The sequence below is a fragment of the Hesperophylax consimilis genome, chromosome 28 (genome assembly GCF_061612785.1).
Source record: "Hesperophylax consimilis isolate HC1 chromosome 28, BYU_Hcon_1.0, whole genome shotgun sequence".
NCBI lineage: Eukaryota > Metazoa > Arthropoda > Insecta > Trichoptera > Limnephilidae > Hesperophylax > Hesperophylax consimilis.
Window position 1 is genome coordinate 22,938,333 of NC_142863.1, and position 17,573 is coordinate 22,955,905.

The 17,573-nt window shown below is 36.7% G+C and overlaps 1 protein-coding gene across 2 annotated transcripts; it reads left to right on the plus strand.

Moving 5' to 3' along the window:
* The first annotated feature begins 1,714 nt into the window (after positions 1 to 1,714).
* Positions 1,715 to 14,075, plus strand: LOC149410390 (uncharacterized). Of its 2 annotated transcripts, none has more exons than XM_089649013.1 (5): positions 1,715 to 2,038; positions 2,597 to 3,265; positions 4,182 to 4,397; positions 8,504 to 9,535; positions 10,660 to 14,075. In XM_089649013.1, exons 1-5 carry the CDS (start codon positions 1,832 to 1,834, stop codon positions 11,203 to 11,205), a joined length of 2,670 nt encoding a protein of 889 aa, XP_089505139.1. In that variant the 5' UTR covers positions 1,715 to 1,831; the 3' UTR covers positions 11,206 to 14,075. The 2 variants fall into 2 exon arrangements, with proteins under 2 accessions (XP_089505139.1, XP_089505140.1); XM_089649014.1 differs by having other exon boundaries at positions 8,504 to 9,512; positions 10,660 to 10,878.
* The last annotated feature ends 3,498 nt before the right edge of the window (positions 14,076 to 17,573 follow it).

Here is a 17,573-nt window from a genome sequence, read left to right on the forward strand (position 1 = left end):
ATTTCTTTGGCCAGTTTCATTTTAAGAACTATTACTGAATTTTCACGATTCCTCTCTGCAATTATGGGTGTTGGCCTTAATGATTCTGTCACACGCCTATCTTCTCTCTTCGTCCCTCAACTCGTTTCAAATCAATCAGAGGTCTCAAGTTCCCTTCACAACAAACCCGTATGTACTCGGTCATAATTCCTCTGCCAAGCGTCTATACATTAATTTTAATGTATTTTCGTCTTCCATAAGCCACGTATAAAATTAAGTACTTTCGATAATGGTTATTACCGACTAAATGACGCAGAACCATGTTCGAAATTTTCCCAAAAATCAACTCTCTCAAGTGTCTGAAATTGGCAACCCTCTTACTTCTTTTAACCTCGAGTAACAGGCCTGTTGCTACCAAATCTCGCTCCGTCCGAGTGAAGTTATGCGTTCAAAAAAGGTTGTGAACTCCTAGAATGTCAAGTGATTTAACCTTGATCCTAGCCCCGTTCGTTCACCTATTCATTTTGTGGGAATATTTCCAAGGTCGATGCTATATAAATCAAACCCTAAACACGCCCCCTATCTGTAATTCCCTTTGTCCTGTCAGAAAGTCACGCCTTCCCCTTTCGTCGCAACCCTAAAGGAAACTCCCCCACCTTTGTATGCAGTTCCCTGTAATTCATATGCGACTGTGCCGACAGATAGCGCTACTATGACGGATTATATCATCTACCTCGGGAGAGACCTTGATTCATCACAACTTGGTACTGGGGAGTGTTTAACTGGGCAATGACCACTAGGATTCTGTTGCTTAGTTAACCAGGAGACTGGATACTCTGCCTTCAAAATGGGCTGCACGGCGTTATATACCCTTTGGCCAGGGCAGTACCGGCCGCTGGCGGAGGGGTGGGGGTAGCTCGGCCAATGGGGTGTCTTCCTGTACGGGGAATGGGCTGTGAGTGGCCGAGCGAGACGGCGCTATGCGTGTGAGGGAGAAAGTATTCGGATCCGTGCGTCGGTCGAAATACTGTGCGCTACAACATATTTTATTAGATAAATGGATTCTAAACATTGCCTTACTTTTTTGTTGTTTCATATAAAAAAAATTATTAAAAAAAATCATAAATTTTTCTCAAATTGCGATTGGAACCTGGTGCACATTTTATTAATTCTCTGGTAAACTTCTATATTTAGCTACAAAGCTTGGTGTTTTCTCTTTCTAACACCGTTTAGTTCATATTTCTAACTATGACGGTAAGGGAGACCCAACGAATTGACTATGAGTAATAGCTGTTTGTTTCCAAAACTGAAAAAATTAGCCTGAGGAGTTGAACGATGTAGATGTAATATTAATATGTTGTTTATTTTTGTATTCCAGAAAGACCTATTGGACCAAGACTCACAATTTTTAGTAACAAAGCCGGATCAAACACTGTCTACCAAAGACAAACAAATAAATTATGCAACCTTAGACAGCAAACTTCAAAACACAACATTACCTCAACAATTTGACAATGACGATGCACATAAAAACAATCAATTTGATAACAGCGTTAAAGTTGGCATTTTGACTGACGGAAACTTAGTCAATGAATGTAATACGGAATTGAATCAAATCGAACTGAATCAACCCCAAGAATCTGCGATAAAAAATGTGAATTGCTTATTTTACTGCGATATTTGCGAGTTTTCTAGTAGAAGATTGAGTTCGGTGCGCGTACACAAATACCTCCACACCGGTGAGCGTCCGTTCCTGTGCGACGTGTGCCCTGCGAGTTATACGCGCCGTCAACATCTACAAAAGCACAAAACGTTGCACGCGAAAGGGAAGGACGCAAAGCTCGCCAAGTCCATGAAAATCTATACCTGCAGCGCTTGCTCTTTTTCGTGCGCGCACAAGGGCAACCTGCAGAAGCACCAACTTTTGCATATGGCAAAAGACCCGAATAGCGAGAATCATGGGATCATACGCACAAAGAAGTTTCCATGCAATATTTGCAAATTGAAGTTCAGCCAGGAAAATCAAATGGTGAAGCATTTGAAATCTCACATAGAAAAGGTATATATTTTTTTCGATAATAATATATTTTTAATAGTAAATTAAGATCGACATGTTTCAGAATCAATGGTTCTTTATCAGGATACAAAGTATACTTTGTGTATCGGATATTTTAAAAAAGGAGTAATTTTGACTGCCTCCGTGGTTGAGGGTTAAGGCTCTCGACTAGGATTCCGGAGGTTGCAGGTTCAAATCCCGGCGTGTGCCACTAAATTTTACTTGATTAATTTGTGTTACTTCTCAATTAACTCATTTAAAATAATGAGTAGTATATTTGCGGCAAGTTCTAGATTGGAAGATACTATCAGCATCGCCCTAGTGTAAGACCACCATTCAGTATTGATGGTGACCGGATTTGAATAGCCCGGTACTTCCCCACCTTTCTCTCCCCATCTCCCTCCCCTCCCCACTATCTTCAGCCTCACAACATACCCCAATAGGGGGTGCCATAGTCTCACTGGCTCCAGACGGTTGGGAACAGTTGGGATTCTTGTTGCGGTGTTCAAACGAATTACAAGACAAAATGCTCATCTTATTTGTGATTCTTTCCACTTCCAGGCTCACACTGGCGGCTTTGTCTATGACGCTTCCTCCAGCAAAAGTCTCCTCGACCAATACAACGAGTTCAGCCAGCTGAACAGCATCATTCGCCAGGGCGACGATACCATCGAACGCTACAAGGATATCTGCACAAAAGATGGCGAAATGTATTGCTGTAATCTGTGCGAATTCGCCACCAAACGACTAAGCTCCATCCGCGTTCACTACCTCATCCACACTGGCGAAACCCCGTACAAATGTGACCTATGTACCGCCAGCTACAGACGAAAACAACATCTTCAAAACCATAGAATACGCCACTTAAAAGAAACGATTTATCTTTGCCATTTATGCGAATTTACAAGCAGTTTAAAATCTAGTATGGAAGATCATAGAAAAACGCACGACGATGCAAAGATATTCGTTTGCGACAAGTGTGATTTTAGCTGCGGCGATGGTTTGGAACTGGAAGAGCATAAGGAGACGTGCGTGCAGCTGATTTGCAGCCTTTGCGCGGACGTGTTTATGGATCAAGTTAGCTTGGAGGAGCATGAACGCAGTCACCGAGGTGGTGGTGACAAGGTTTCGATTAAAAGAGAGAGCTATTTCGAAGGAGATGATGACGATGTTGATAGTGATTTTGAAACTTTGAAGAAGCTAAGTGAAAATGGCAGAAATAATGAAAAGGTTTGGAATGATTTCATATTTTGTTACAATAATAATTATACACAGTGTTCTGAAAATCATAGTACAAAGCGGAAACTGGTGAATCTACATTGCTTAGAGAAAAAACAAAAAAACCTTTTATTTATTTCATTTTGACAATTTCGATTTTTTATTTATTTTTACTATTTTTGGTTAAAAAAACTTTTGGAGCCAAGCTCCCCTTCGACACATTTAAAAAAGCATTAAACAGCTAATATTAACACTCTAGCGACTGATTTTTATCAAATTTGATCTAAAGAATTCCAAATTCGGACTCAATTTACTCGAAAACGAAAGCTCAAACGAAATATGTTGTACTACAAAACCTATTCAGAATGTGATGTAATTTCCCGCTTGTACTACGAGTTTCCAGATACCTTGTATACATTACGATCGTGATTGTTGTAGTTGTTGACGGAATCCATGGCGAGGGGTGAGGCTCTTGACTAGCAAGCCGAGGGTAGCGGGGGTATTAATTAAAAATAATACATAGCACGCTCGTGGCACGTTCCAGAGTGGAAGATACTCTCAGTTTCGCCCTGGTGTAAGACCACCATTTAGAATTGAATCGTTGCTTTAAAGCAACTTGCACGGCTTTAGCTGTGTTTAGTGACCAGATCTGAATAGCCAAACACTCACCCACCTTCTCTTCTCCATCTCCTTCCTTTCCCCACTACCTTCAGCAACAGCCTCACAACATACCCCAATTGGGAATGCCATGGTCTCACTGGCGCCAGACGGTTGGGAGCAGTTTGGATTCTTGTGCAGTGTTCACATAAGAAAAACCTATTTTTGTTTTAACCGAGCTTTTATAACTGGATTGTTCTCACGTAAGTGTGATCGTCTGTAAAACCCAGTATAAATAAATCAGTTAAAGTTAATTATCCTTTTTTTTCAGGTCATTCGGATATTCAAAACTGACGAAGAATCTGAAGACGACTCGAAATCCGACACGGATCCTTTATCGAAGTTAAAAGTCAAAATGAAATTGGAGACTGCAGCTACGTTATCCGATTTCTGCGGAAATAACAATGATATGGACGACAGATTAGATGACTTCAATGAAAACAGCAGCTGCAACGAAGATGAACCCCCTACTGCAAACAAAGACGGCGTAAGTGCTCATACCGATACGCTACAGACACTGCCCTATTCATTTTTAGAGTGGCTGAGTTGACATCGCATTTGGGTCCCCCCCAGGCGTAGTCTGGCTGAGTCCTCCATCACAACACAAGCAACATTTTCCGCTTACAGTGGTGGTAGTAGGAGATTTTAAAATATTGTCAGGTTATTCGTGACCCATTAACCAAAAACCATTAAAAAAATAACCGTCCTCAAAAGAAGTATTAAGATATGGATTATGGACACAGGAAGGAAGAATATAGATACAATGTTGCAACTTGACAAAGATTAACCCTATGTTATGTTTTTCATCTGTATGTTTTTCTTCTGTATGTTTTTCATCTTTATGTTTTTCTTCTGTATATATTCCACTATATATTTTTCTTCTATAATATTATGTTTTTATTCTATTATTTTGCTTTTTAATTTTCCCCTTATTTATATTTTGCACGCTTACAAAACCTTACTTATACAAAAAATTAATATACTTAACTTAAACAATGTTAACTTCACTGAGAATTTCTTCCGGAAGGTTTATATATATATTACATGCGTATTATATTTTTAGAAAGCAGAGAAAAGTATGTTATGATATCAAGCTACACTTTCTTCAGGGGTACCCCAGGGATCCGTTTTGGGTCCACTTCTCTTCATCCTTTTTACAAATGATGTCGCCAAAATAATCCAGTCATTTGGTCTCTTGTCTCACTGCTATGCTGACGATCAGCAAATTTATTTTTACTGCGCTTCAAACGAAATCAATAGTCTCAAGATTGGATGTCTTCAAACAAGCTGTAGCTGAATCCATCTAAGACTGAGTTTCTCTGGGCGGCCACAAACAAACGTTAACATTTCATAGACGATTCACCTATTTCCGGCATCGATATCATCCCAAACTTCTCGGTGTCGATTTAGATTCAGACTTTTCGTTAAAAGTCAAATAAATAGGACTGTAAGCACCGTTTTTTTTCACCTAAGACAACTCAAGTCTGTCCGAAGAAATCTTCCTACAGAAGCAACAAAACTACTTATCAACTCTTACGTAGTCTCACGTCTCGATTACTGCAACGGCATTTATGCCAGCCTTCCAAAATATCAAATTGACAAACTACAATCAGTGTTTAATGCAGCAGGAAGGGGTAATAAGTGGGGTTTCAAAATATTAGCACATTTCAGAACACCTCCGTAACCTTCACTGGCTCAAGTGCCCTGAAAGAATCCAGTACAAATTGTGCTGGATGTTGGTTAAATCCATCAATGAAATGGCCCCACCCTACATCTCTGAACTATGCGTCCCGGAAAACACTTTTTTTAAAATTTTTATATTAACTCCACACAGGAGGCCCTGAAGAAAATAATTTCCCTCAGGGCCTATGTCATCTTTGAGGATGCTGTGTGGAAGTCTTTTTGTGGAGAGGATGGAGTGAACATGGGTCTTGAAGAGTCCCATGTTGTAGGAGGGAGGAAACACAGAGGCCGGCAGTTCGTTCCACAGCCGAGCTGTTGAACTTAAGAACGAATCGTAGAAGCGACCCGTTGTCATGTGACAAATGTCAACCGTGTACAAATGTTGGGCGCCCTTTTGGCGTGTATCCCGACTACGCACCGGTGCTGAAGGGATCAATGACGCTAGTTCCTCACTGGTCTTAGGCAGTCAACTCTTAGATCAGTATCATATATATCAAATATCAGTATCTTAGCTGTAGGCAGACTGATGGAACCTAAACGCAAGCTAAATACTAAGTTTGGTGATCGCGCTTTCGAAGTATCTGAGCCGAAGGCTTGGAATAAACTCCCTCCGGAACTAAGATCCATAACAAGTCCAACAGAATTCAGGTCTAAACTAAAAACTTACCCTTTTAAGCTGTCATACCCTTAAATTAAATATACCATTCCTGAGAGAAAGTCCAGTTATATCCAATTATGTCCTAATTCCTGTATCTAAATTTCGCTAATAAACAATTAGTTAATGTTAATTAAGTGTTAATCTCAAGTGACCTACCAGGTAAGATTGTACTGTATATTATCTCCATATATAGTTAGTAATAACATAGATCATTATAGAAATGTATTATATATTTGTACAGCGCCCTTGAGGTGATTTTGCATGAAAACAGCGCTATACAAATCATCCAAATGTTATTATTAATATGAGTAGTAAAAAAAAAATTTCGGGCGCTTACATTGCTAACGCTGGCTAAACCTTACGAGGTATATGAAAATAATGTATCACGGATTTTTACATCTTAAAAAGGCCTCACATCCTCAAAACGTCCCCAAGCAACGCTGGGTACACGTCAGCTAGTAATAAAATAAATAAATTAACACTATTTTGCGTAAAGCATAAACTTTTAATTTTGAAAATTATTCTTATATAGGGTGTTAAGGGACGTACTACCAGTGATTCTTGACATTATTTGAAGTAATAAATGTAAAAGATATTTTGGTCCTTTCCAAAATTCGGTGGCATTTGGAAAGAAAAAATTTTTTTTTCCACACCAAGCAAAAAAATTTCTTCCATATGTCCATAGACATATGAATATTAGTAGACCTGCCCTAAGTGATCAAAAGCGTATTATTCCCCACTCCCCATACCGGTTCCATTGGAGCCGGCTGTGCTCGCGTATGGCCTCAAGTGAATTTAGAAAACGTGACGTCATCATTCTTGTGCGAACTATGGTCGAGGCATCATCGGTTCATTTTACGAAATAACACGGCAAAATGGTGGCTTGTGGTATGAAAACTTGTAAAAATAGATGTGAAAAAGAGAATAAACCCAATTTTCGTATTACATTCCATATATAAGCATTATTTTACTTTATTTTAAGCATATTCACATCGTATAATATGGATCAGTTGTAGAAACATATACTATCACATCGAGATACGTCTGAACACAAAGCTGGTTGGTTGCTGGGAAGTAAATTATGAACACTTATAAAAGTGTCGTAACTAAATACGTAAACGAAATATTCGACTCTGAAAATAGAAGAAATTTATTTTGCCGAATTTGGACTTCGCAAATTTGTTCATAACGTGGCGAGTAATTTGCGCTCCCTTGTAAAAATGTCTATTCATTCAAAAGCAGATTTTACTTTTAAGAATTAAATGGTGATATTATAATGCGAGATGCCTATATACTGTCAGATTGATTTATTGACGAATCACAGTCAGCTTTACCCCCTTCGTTCTTCAACAGTTGATTTTACCCCTCATCTTTAATTTCTAGTCTATATATTCATATGTCTGTGCATATGTCGTTGCTGGTCACTCATCCTGGTAACTGACCAACCCCTAACCTCAATCCTGACCGTCCAATACCTACTGATATTTTATATTTAATTTGAAATAAAAAAAACATCAAAAATGTCACTGAATTCCAAAATTGCATGTACATTTTTTACTCCAAATAATGTCAGGAATCCCTGGTTAAAATAAGTCAAGTAACTCCCCTTAACAACCTGTATACATATTCATTTCATATACGGTGATACATTTCTTCCTCTATTAGTATTGAATATAACATGTATTGTATTTTTATAATATCATTGGATTGTAATTTTTCATGTTTACCAACATTCGATCAGGTAAATTTCTTCTTTGAAAGACAATAAATACATAGGTAAATATTATTTTTCAGCTTCACAAATCCTACAATTATGATATCCCGTGATTTATCACGTCATTTATAGAGAATATTATTATTTAAATGAAAAATTTCTTTGTGTACATTTAAGGGCCAGTTGTTTCACAGAACTTGAACAATTTGTCAAATTTCATAGTTAATACATATTCAAATTCTGTGAAAGTTGTATTCGAGTGCTGATTATTATTCCTTTATGGGACTGTTGTTTATTATATATTAACTTTCAAATTTGATGAATTGTTCAAATTCTGTGAAACGACTGGCTCTTATACTGCCGTGGTAAATAAAAACACAGTGTATTCCTTGAAAGTCTTTATTTACCGTGGCAGGATAGACCCTAAACACAATCCGATTTGCAGAACCGAACATATTGGGTTCTGCAAATGGGATTGTGTGGAGGGCATATTAGTTTTGTAGCATTTTGTTAGTTAATTATTACCTTTTTTTTTCAGGTCATTCAGATATTCCAACCTGACGAAGAATCAGAAGACGACTCGAAATCCGATACGGATCCCTTATCGAAGTTAAAAGTCAAAGTGAAACTGAAGAGTAAGTTATCCGATTTCAGCGGAAACAACAATGATATGGGCGATAGTCTAGACGACTTCAACGAAAACAGCAGCTGCAACGAAGACGAACACCCTACAGCAAAAAAAGATGGAAGTCTAAATAAAGAAGAAGACTTCAATTCTGATTCCGACGGCAGTACAAAAAATTCACATTGGAAAAGGCAGTCAAAAGAAGACTACAAGACGAGAAAGTTCAAAAGGAATCAACGCAAACGTGTCGACGGGTTGTATCTTTGTGATTTTTGTAATTATTCTAACAAGCGTTTGAACTCGGTTAAAGTTCATACAATGATCCATACAGGAGAACGTCCGTTCCTATGCGACGTGTGTTCCGCTACCTTCCGGCAAAAAGAACACTTGATCAACCATAAAAACACGCACACAACAGATAAAACATTCTTCTGCGAAGAGTGCGGCTTTACAAGCAAAAGAAAAGTCGGATTGCTGAAACACCAGCTGCTTCATAAAGAGAAATCGTTTGTTTGCACCAAGTGTGGGTACCGTTGCCGGGTTAAAAGCGTCCTAGAAAAGCACGAGATGAAGTGCAAAGATACCGTTATCAAATGCAACATGTGTGATGAAACCTTTGCGGTGCAAAGCGAATTGGTCAACCATAGATCGGTCCATATCGAATTAAAGACCTACAGTTGTGAATTGTGTGATTTTACCGCCACGAATCTCTTGTATTTAAAGAAACATACACTAAAACATTCCAAGGTGTTGTATCTATGCTACGTGTGTAGTTTTACGACCGTGCACAAGACTTTAATGCAGAATCACAGGCTGAAACATAATGAAAAGCTTGGACCCAAAGCTGACGCGGTCGACGTTAGTTGCAATCAAGAGAGGGAACGTCCAGAAGATGTCCCGTACAATTTGAGCGAACGCAAAGGTTTGGAGACCCAATCGGAAATGGTGATTATGAACTTAACCCACTATGTTTTAAACTCCATTTGTTTACATTGTTAAGCCCCCGCTTACCCAATTTATACCGATTTATAACAAGTTTCTCGTTAACTCTTCTAATATCCAAAAAAAAAAATTACTTTTGAAGATAATATCCATACATTTGTTATACCGAAACATTAAATTACCTTGATAGAAAAAAATCCTAAAGTATGCTCTGAAAATTATTAAAAACACATTTTGTTCTATCATTTAATATGTTGTAGGCATGAAAAAATTTACAGTGTATCTTTAAATGCAGGTAAAGCATTAGTCGTTAGATTTTTGCTCTATTTCAAACGAGTCATGTTTTATTAAATATTTTCATCATTTTCGCTTAATTATTATTGTTTTTAAATAATAGCGCGCTCCCTCTAACATTCTTATTTACATATCTCCCTTTCAAACTGTGATCTTTGATCAATCATTTGATTTAGGGGGTATTTCACTATGTCGGGCTAAATATCTGACTAACTATCCGTTGGCTGGCTTTAAAGATCAGAATAACTTCGTTATTCAACGGCGACCGTTTCACCATTGTTTCGAGCTTCCGGATAGATAACACTCGAAATAGTCTGGCAACATCGCAAAATGTTTGCAGTTACTCCATCTACTGCCACGGCTGTCATGCGTCACAGTCCGCACACCGCAAAGTGTGCATTTTTTTGGTTATGTTATGTTGATTATCAGGTCATTTTAGATAGATTCGTGTCGAATTAATACATTGTTTCTTATTTTGAACACAATCAAATAATTCAGGATGGATCATACAAGCATTCAAATTCATTCAACAAAATTCGACTCACTTCTCAGCTGTCAAACTCGGAATGTTTTGACGCCATCTTTGGTTCGAAGAATAGCGCCTAACGTGAAGTTCGAGCACTGATTAGTCAAATCGAACTTTAACCCGAGCGTTAGCGTTATTCAGATATAGTGAAAACGAAAAATGACTAATCCGCGGATTAGTGCTTAGTCAGAACATAATCAGAGATAGTGAAATACCCCCTTAGAATATTGTCAGGATTCTAACAGTCTTTTTAATATGACTTTCATTAATTTTAATAATAAAACTTATTGTTTTGTGAAAATTTCAGTTACCGTTGCATCCGGAACAAGGCATTCGAGGCATGTCACTCGACTATCGAGTCCAAGACTATCGCAGCGGCGGCAAAATGGAAGTGGGTAACATCTTTAAACCTTTCTTCCCCCCACCCGCAAACATACACCAGGAAAAGAAGCAACAGCCGGGTCGTCCCAAAAAATACAAAACGGGTGAATTCAAAAAAGAAAACGACTTGTATTTTTGCGATTTTTGCGACTATTCCAACACAAGAGTCAACTCGGTCAAAGTTCACCGAATGATTCACACGGACGAACGCCCATTCTCTTGTGATCTTTGTCCTAAATCTTTCCGACAGAAGATGCATCTGAGGAATCACAAAATTACCCACACGAAAGAGAAGCTGTTTTTCTGTAACGAGTGTAATTTTTCGTGTGGGTATAAGGCCAGTTTGGACTTGCATAAGTTGAAACATACCGGAGTCCGTCCGTATGTTTGTGAACGTTGCCTTTATTCGTGTAGAAGACCCGTGGAGATGGAAAGGCACGAAAAGGTTTGCGGAGTTGTAAAAAACAATTAGAGAAGTGTCTTGTGTTGGGATTTGCGCCATTTTGACATTTGAATGGTCCCCGTTAAACGCCCATTCTCGGCTCCTTTCTTGCTGGAGTGGATCTTCTATTTCCCTTAGAAACTCGTGAGACTAAGAATGGAACATTCAACCAAAAAAACTAGAAGTCTTTGGGGTACCTAGGGGGAGTGGAGGAGAGAACTGAGACCACCTCGGTGGATTCTTCCCTAGTGTGGCCTTCGGGGAAGAAAAAGGGGAACTTCCGATGGGAAAATCCTTCCCGCTACAGGATCCTCCAGATCGATCCATACGCAGGAAAAAGGGGACCCTCATAGGACCTGGAAACAAACTCAAAGGAATGACGTGAAATGGGAGATGCACCATGCACCCATGTACGAATGCTCACGTGAACTTACCGTCTCTGTATAAATAATTAAATAGTTAAAAAGCTGAAACAAGAGAAGAATTGGCTTTTAACGGTGACCGTAAAACAGTTAAAACTGAAGTTTGAAAGTTCTTACTATATTATGTAAGGTAACAATCATTTTTACCATTTTTTAAGACAAGAAATTGTATTATTATTTTTATATGGTAGCTTTATTTAAAAAAAATTTTGAATCTCCGACAAATGTTTTTCGAATAACATTTTATCTTTATCAGATTTTTATTTAATTTTGAATAACAATATCTTTTGTATTGAAATTATGTACGTATATATTTTTACAAACATGCCAGAATGTTGTGATAGTTAATTTTATTAACTTTTAAATTATAAAATATACAAGTTGATTTTGTACCTATTTAGGTATTATTATGTATCCACTTTTTATTAGACTTATGCTAAACACAATTCAAAGTTTACATAAGTAGAGAGTGAAAAGTTTATTTTTTATTATCGTTATTTAGTGTTTAACACTGTAAATTATCATATTATGTACATGAAACATACATAATTTGGGGTATTATGCCGTGTTGTATGCTACGTTTTTCTTTAGCCAACGTTTCGGACTGCATTATATTAAGCGTGTAAACTCGGCCACCCTGACAAATCGGCAATCGCCGAGCATTTAATTGAAACTGGCCATTATATTGGATTTGTTCCTGAAATCGTGGAAGACCCAAAACACATAGAGCACGTCTAATTACGGAGGCAATTGAAATTCATAAAAATCCCAATAATATTAATAAAGACAGTGGGGCTAAGCTCAATAGTTCTTGGTATCTGATAATTGATGGCTACACCAAAACTAAATGCAAAAAACCATGTTAAATAATACTGCAATACCAGCTTAAATACGGTATCACATCTACATACATAAATACACACTTACCACAATATCTATGCATCTGTCCTGATGATGGACACTGTAATGGTGTCCGAAACTTTGGCTAAAGAAGGAGGTAGCGCAGCATGGCATAATACCCCAAATATAAATCACTATATGAAACACATTTATTTATGGTTATGTAAAATAATGCATTGTGATATATTTTTAGAGTAAAATAAGAAATAAACGTAAGAATTTGGGGTGGTAGAAATTTTAACCCCTAGTTTGTTATAATATTATGAATTTTTTTAACCCTTCAGGCGTCTTTACCCACCTTGTTTACCCGACTCAACAGTCACCGGGGATTTTGACGGCGAAGTTACTCATGTAATTTAGGAAGACTTCTGAAGTTTTTTTTTAAATATTCTATATATTTCTTATTTATGAAGTCGTAATTTTAGAAACTAGATAAAAATTATCTCTCAGATGTTTTTATTTCAAATACATATGGATATTTCTAAATAATAAATTTACAACATCAAACATGAAAATATTTAGCAAGAAAACTTATACGAAACATCCATAATTTTGAAAGAATTCGATATTTAGAAAACATATAACTTTTAAGTAGAGAATCAGTAAGAAAATTGTTACTTCACTTTTTATGCTGTTTATACAGGGTGTATCGGCACGTACCCGACAAACTTTAACCAGCTATTCCTTAGCACATTTGGAGTAAAAAATGTTATGGGCACTTTGCTGTCCGGTAACATTTTTTTTTAATAAAAAATTTACTATTCATATTTTCACCACATGTCACCACTGTTTTATCCTTTGTCAAAGTTTGAAAACCCACCTGGCAATATTTTATTCGAGTTTTGTTGAATAATATACGTACGTACCTACATTAGCGCGCTTTTACGATCACAACGAAATGGCATGGCACCATTCGTCTCATTTTTAGCTATTATTATTTAGTATGTATGAAAGAACGAAGACGCTTTTTGACACACTTGCTAATAACAGCTGTTGAATACGAGAAACAATGCCAATGGCAGTGACGGAGTGTGGATTTTTTTATCATTTTTTGTTTTTAATTGAAAAAAACTGTTACCGGACAGCAAAGTGCCCATAACATTTTTTACTCCAAATGTGCTAAGGAAAAGCTGGTTAAAGTTTGTTGGGTACGTGCCGATACACCCTGCATAATAAAAAAAATATTAATATTTTTTTAACTTTCAACTTTCAATGAAAAAATTCCGCCAATTTGTGATCATATACTTTGACAATTTTTAGGATTTTATCCACGAAATCAAATATAAATATTTGAGACAAATTTTAAAGAATAATTATTTCTCTTTATAACGACGAACAAATCACATTTCTTAAAGAGATAATAATACCTTTGTATTGTATGGACGCCCCGGTCAGATCTGTTCTTCAGGGGCTCTAATGAAATATGATGTATGTGGCTAGTAGTGTCCTTTCGATGCTTGAAGGGTTAAAGAAATCTCATCATATTTATGTAATGTTCAATATGTAGTACTTCATTTCTAAAGTAAATTATATTTACTTAAATTGTTTTAAAAGTGAAATAATAAAATTGTACTTTAATACTGAAATGAATAAATTTTATTTATTTTGTATTTTTTTTCATTGTAGGGTAAACTATTTAATGATTGCCCTCAACTAGTGACCGTCCACTCTCACTTTGATCGTCCTTTTCTCACTAAACTTATGTAAATATTTCACCGAAATCTTAACAGCTTTCTGTATTAGTTCAATGTGAATTGATGAACTATCGTATCGGTAAAAATAGTCCCGTTGAGAAGATAAATCAGATTTTGTTAAGCATGTTAAAGTTTTTTCAATTTTACAGGTAATTTTTTTGCAAAATATTTCACCAACAAATGTAGATATAATATGTCTCGACGCCATCTAGTGGGAAATTTAGAACTAACAAAGGCTTTCCTACAAAAGTAAAGTTGGTTGTTTACAGATGAAAAAATATTATAAGCAGTCATTGTTGATTGAAATACTAGTAGATATTGAATTATTTGGCGGTTTGGGAATAAGCCGACGTAGTTCAGTGGTCCAGAGCACCTGACCGGAAATCAGAAGGTGCGCGTTCAATTCCCATCGGCGGCATTTATTTTTACTCTGGAGACATTTTCAGTTTGTATGGATATTTCAGGCGTCTAATTATTGTTTATAATAATTTGTTATCCTTTGTGCTATGCATAAAAAACCTTGTCTTATAAACATTAGTTTATCATTAAAAAATAACAAATTAAAAGTGTTCAAATAAGATTTGACCAGTAGGCTGAGTTGGCATCGCATCTAGGTCCCACTCAGGCGTAGTGCGTTCAATTCCTCGGCTGGCTAAGTCCTCCATCACGACACAAGCAACATTTATTGCTTACTGTTATGGTAGTAAGAGATTTTGAAATATTGACAGATTATTCGTAATTGTCTTATATTCAAATTTAAATAACTCAAAACACTGAAAAGATTTTATTTAAATGTATTTGATTTTATACCCTTTCCCATTTGTGTCATATTTTTAGGTTCTATAATAAATTTGGCACATTATGGCAAACAATCGCTTAAGACGTTTTGCAAACTTGCCATAATATGTGTGATGTTTGTGTTAAGGTGTATAAGTGCAAGCGATATAGTATGCTTGCGATATTCTATAAAAGGCGACGCATGCTAGTAGAGTCCCTCTTTTGTTACAAGCAGCTCCCCAATAAATACCAGTACTTGATCACGCATATTCTTTATTGAGATACTACCCGACACGCCACAATAAAGGCACGACAAGTCCGCACATTACAAAACATTACCAAAAATCATTTGAAGTCTGTAAAACTGATAAACAATATTAATATTTTTAAACATTTATTTTTATTTTTTATATATATTTAAGATAATAGTGATAATACAGAATTTATACAAACTAAACAAAACATAATAAGACAACTACCTACGCTATTATGGAGTATTGGATTCGGCAAAGTGCCGGTAAGGATTACGCTTAATTCTATAAATGATGTCAGAAAATATATCAATAGTATCCTCAAACTAATAACCACTAAATCTTAAAATTACAATTATAATGACAGCAGCATAATATATTACAAAGTAAATCATATCACATTTGTTGCTACCATGTAATATGCAATAAGTATACATATATCTATTGTAAAAGAATTACTTAACCTTTTGAACGCGTTAATTTGCTCCGTTTTATCTATACCTGTACGCAGAGGCGGTTCCTTGGTACGTGCATTTGTGCATTGCACTGCTTGTCTTCAATCTCCACATAACAAATTACAACGACATCTGTGCCCCAGTGATCGATGTAAGAAATTCGTAATTCCCGTCAGGTCATTATTTGAGCTATCTTCTAGTAAAAAATCCCGCACAAGAGCAAGCGGTCGTGCATACCCAGATATGCACAGAACCAACTTTTACCATACTACTAAAACAGCATCGGGCGGTATCGAGACAGCCCGAAGTAGCCGAAACGGTGACATGAGCGAGACAGATTACACTCTTAACGTCAAATTACGTGTTAGAGCAGTGCAGATACATAACCCATCCGTGCATTATCGAAGTGCTTTGACGGCGAGTGAATTTTGCATCACTTTGATCATGCGTAATCCAATGCGTTTGGAATGGATTCGCTTAGAAATACTAATGTTTAATGTTAACGCAACAACATTAACACATTGGAACTCGTTCGCGGTGAAATCAAACGGTTTCGCTATATTTTCAACGATGAATTGAGTGTCCTTTATTTTCAAGACAATTTTGTATTATTTAATCAGTTATTTTACAAATATAACTTAGAAGATAGAATGAATTGCAGTAGGCGTTCCCATTCATTAATTTGCTTCACCTAAATTACAGACTAGGTACATTTTTAAAGTGAAATGCACTGCTGGTAATTACAGTCACGGGCCGCGTCTGCCTGTACGCGGTACATATTTTAAAATACCTATGCACGCAATTAAATGTCAAATTATAGCATTCTGCCATGATTTATTGGACTATATAGACAGAACAGATTATTCTCCACAATATGAAAACAAATCCTCGTGTGTCAACACTCTTAGATGTTTATAAAAACAAAAACATAAAATTTCATACAAAGACGTACCGTATCTTTTGAATGTGGTCCCGCCATTCACTCGGCGTGTGTGTACTTAGGTGATAGACACAAGTGGGACACCATGATCACTTATCATTTTTAGTTTTGAAAAGTTGTGAATGACATACTAGTACTAAAGCCATCCGTTGACAAAAATGTAAACTAAAGGACTAAAAGGCGCAAAGAGGCGCACTTGATTATCAATCTTTTTTTATGATATACAATTTTATTTTTGAGAAATTCTTGTAGATGTCAGCATCGTGATAGTTCTACGAATGTCCAAGTGAGCAAGAAATACATTTATGACGAAAGAGCGCAGGAATATCGGTTGTCAAAGTTTCCGTATCAACTGTTGATACAGCCGCGTGTGAGTATAGTCTTTTTGCCGTAACAACAGTTGAAACGGCCGCGTGCAAAGAGTTAATATCACCATATAAATTTGGGTACTGCCACCTAGGGAACCATTGAATGGATAACCAACACCTCTGCCATAGGTCACCCCAAGTGGTTCGCTGCGTTTGGTGAATTAGCAGGATTGCCCGGGTTCACCGAGTGAAGTGTGTTCAGGAGGCGCCTGTCCATCAGCTGCGTGGTGTATCAGATCAGGAGTGAGACCCTTAGACCTCTCTCCCCGGGGTTTTTTCCTGACAACGTTACCAAGTATTTATACTGAAATATCAGCCCTAATTACTATCTACCTCAGTAGAATGAAATAAAAATATATTAATTATTATTCTTTTGGTAAACTAATGTTTTAAGACAAGATTTTTTATGCATAGCACAAAGGGTAACAATTATTTTTATAAGCAATAATTATTAGCCTGAAACACTCATCCACATTAAAAAATCTCCTGATAAAAGATACATGACGCCAACGGGACTTGAACCCGTGTCCAAAGGACATTATTGCTTATAGAAATTATTGCTTATAAAAATAATTGTTACTCTTTTTTTAT

What these genes read in the sequence shown, in the direction of transcription:
- LOC149410390 (XM_089649013.1), top strand. Translation starts at nt 1,832, where the DNA reads ATGAAAATCTATACCTGCAGCGCTTGCTCTTTTTCGTGCGCGCACAAG. An exon ending in TGAAATCTCACATAGAAAAG is followed by an intron (nt 2,039 to 2,596) that starts GTATATATTTTT and finishes TTCCACTTCCAG; the next exon opens with GCTCACACTGGCGGCTTTGT. An exon ending in CTACTGCAAACAAAGACGGC is followed by an intron (nt 4,398 to 8,503) that starts GTAAGTGCTCAT and finishes TTTTTTTTTCAG; the next exon opens with GTCATTCAGATATTCCAACC.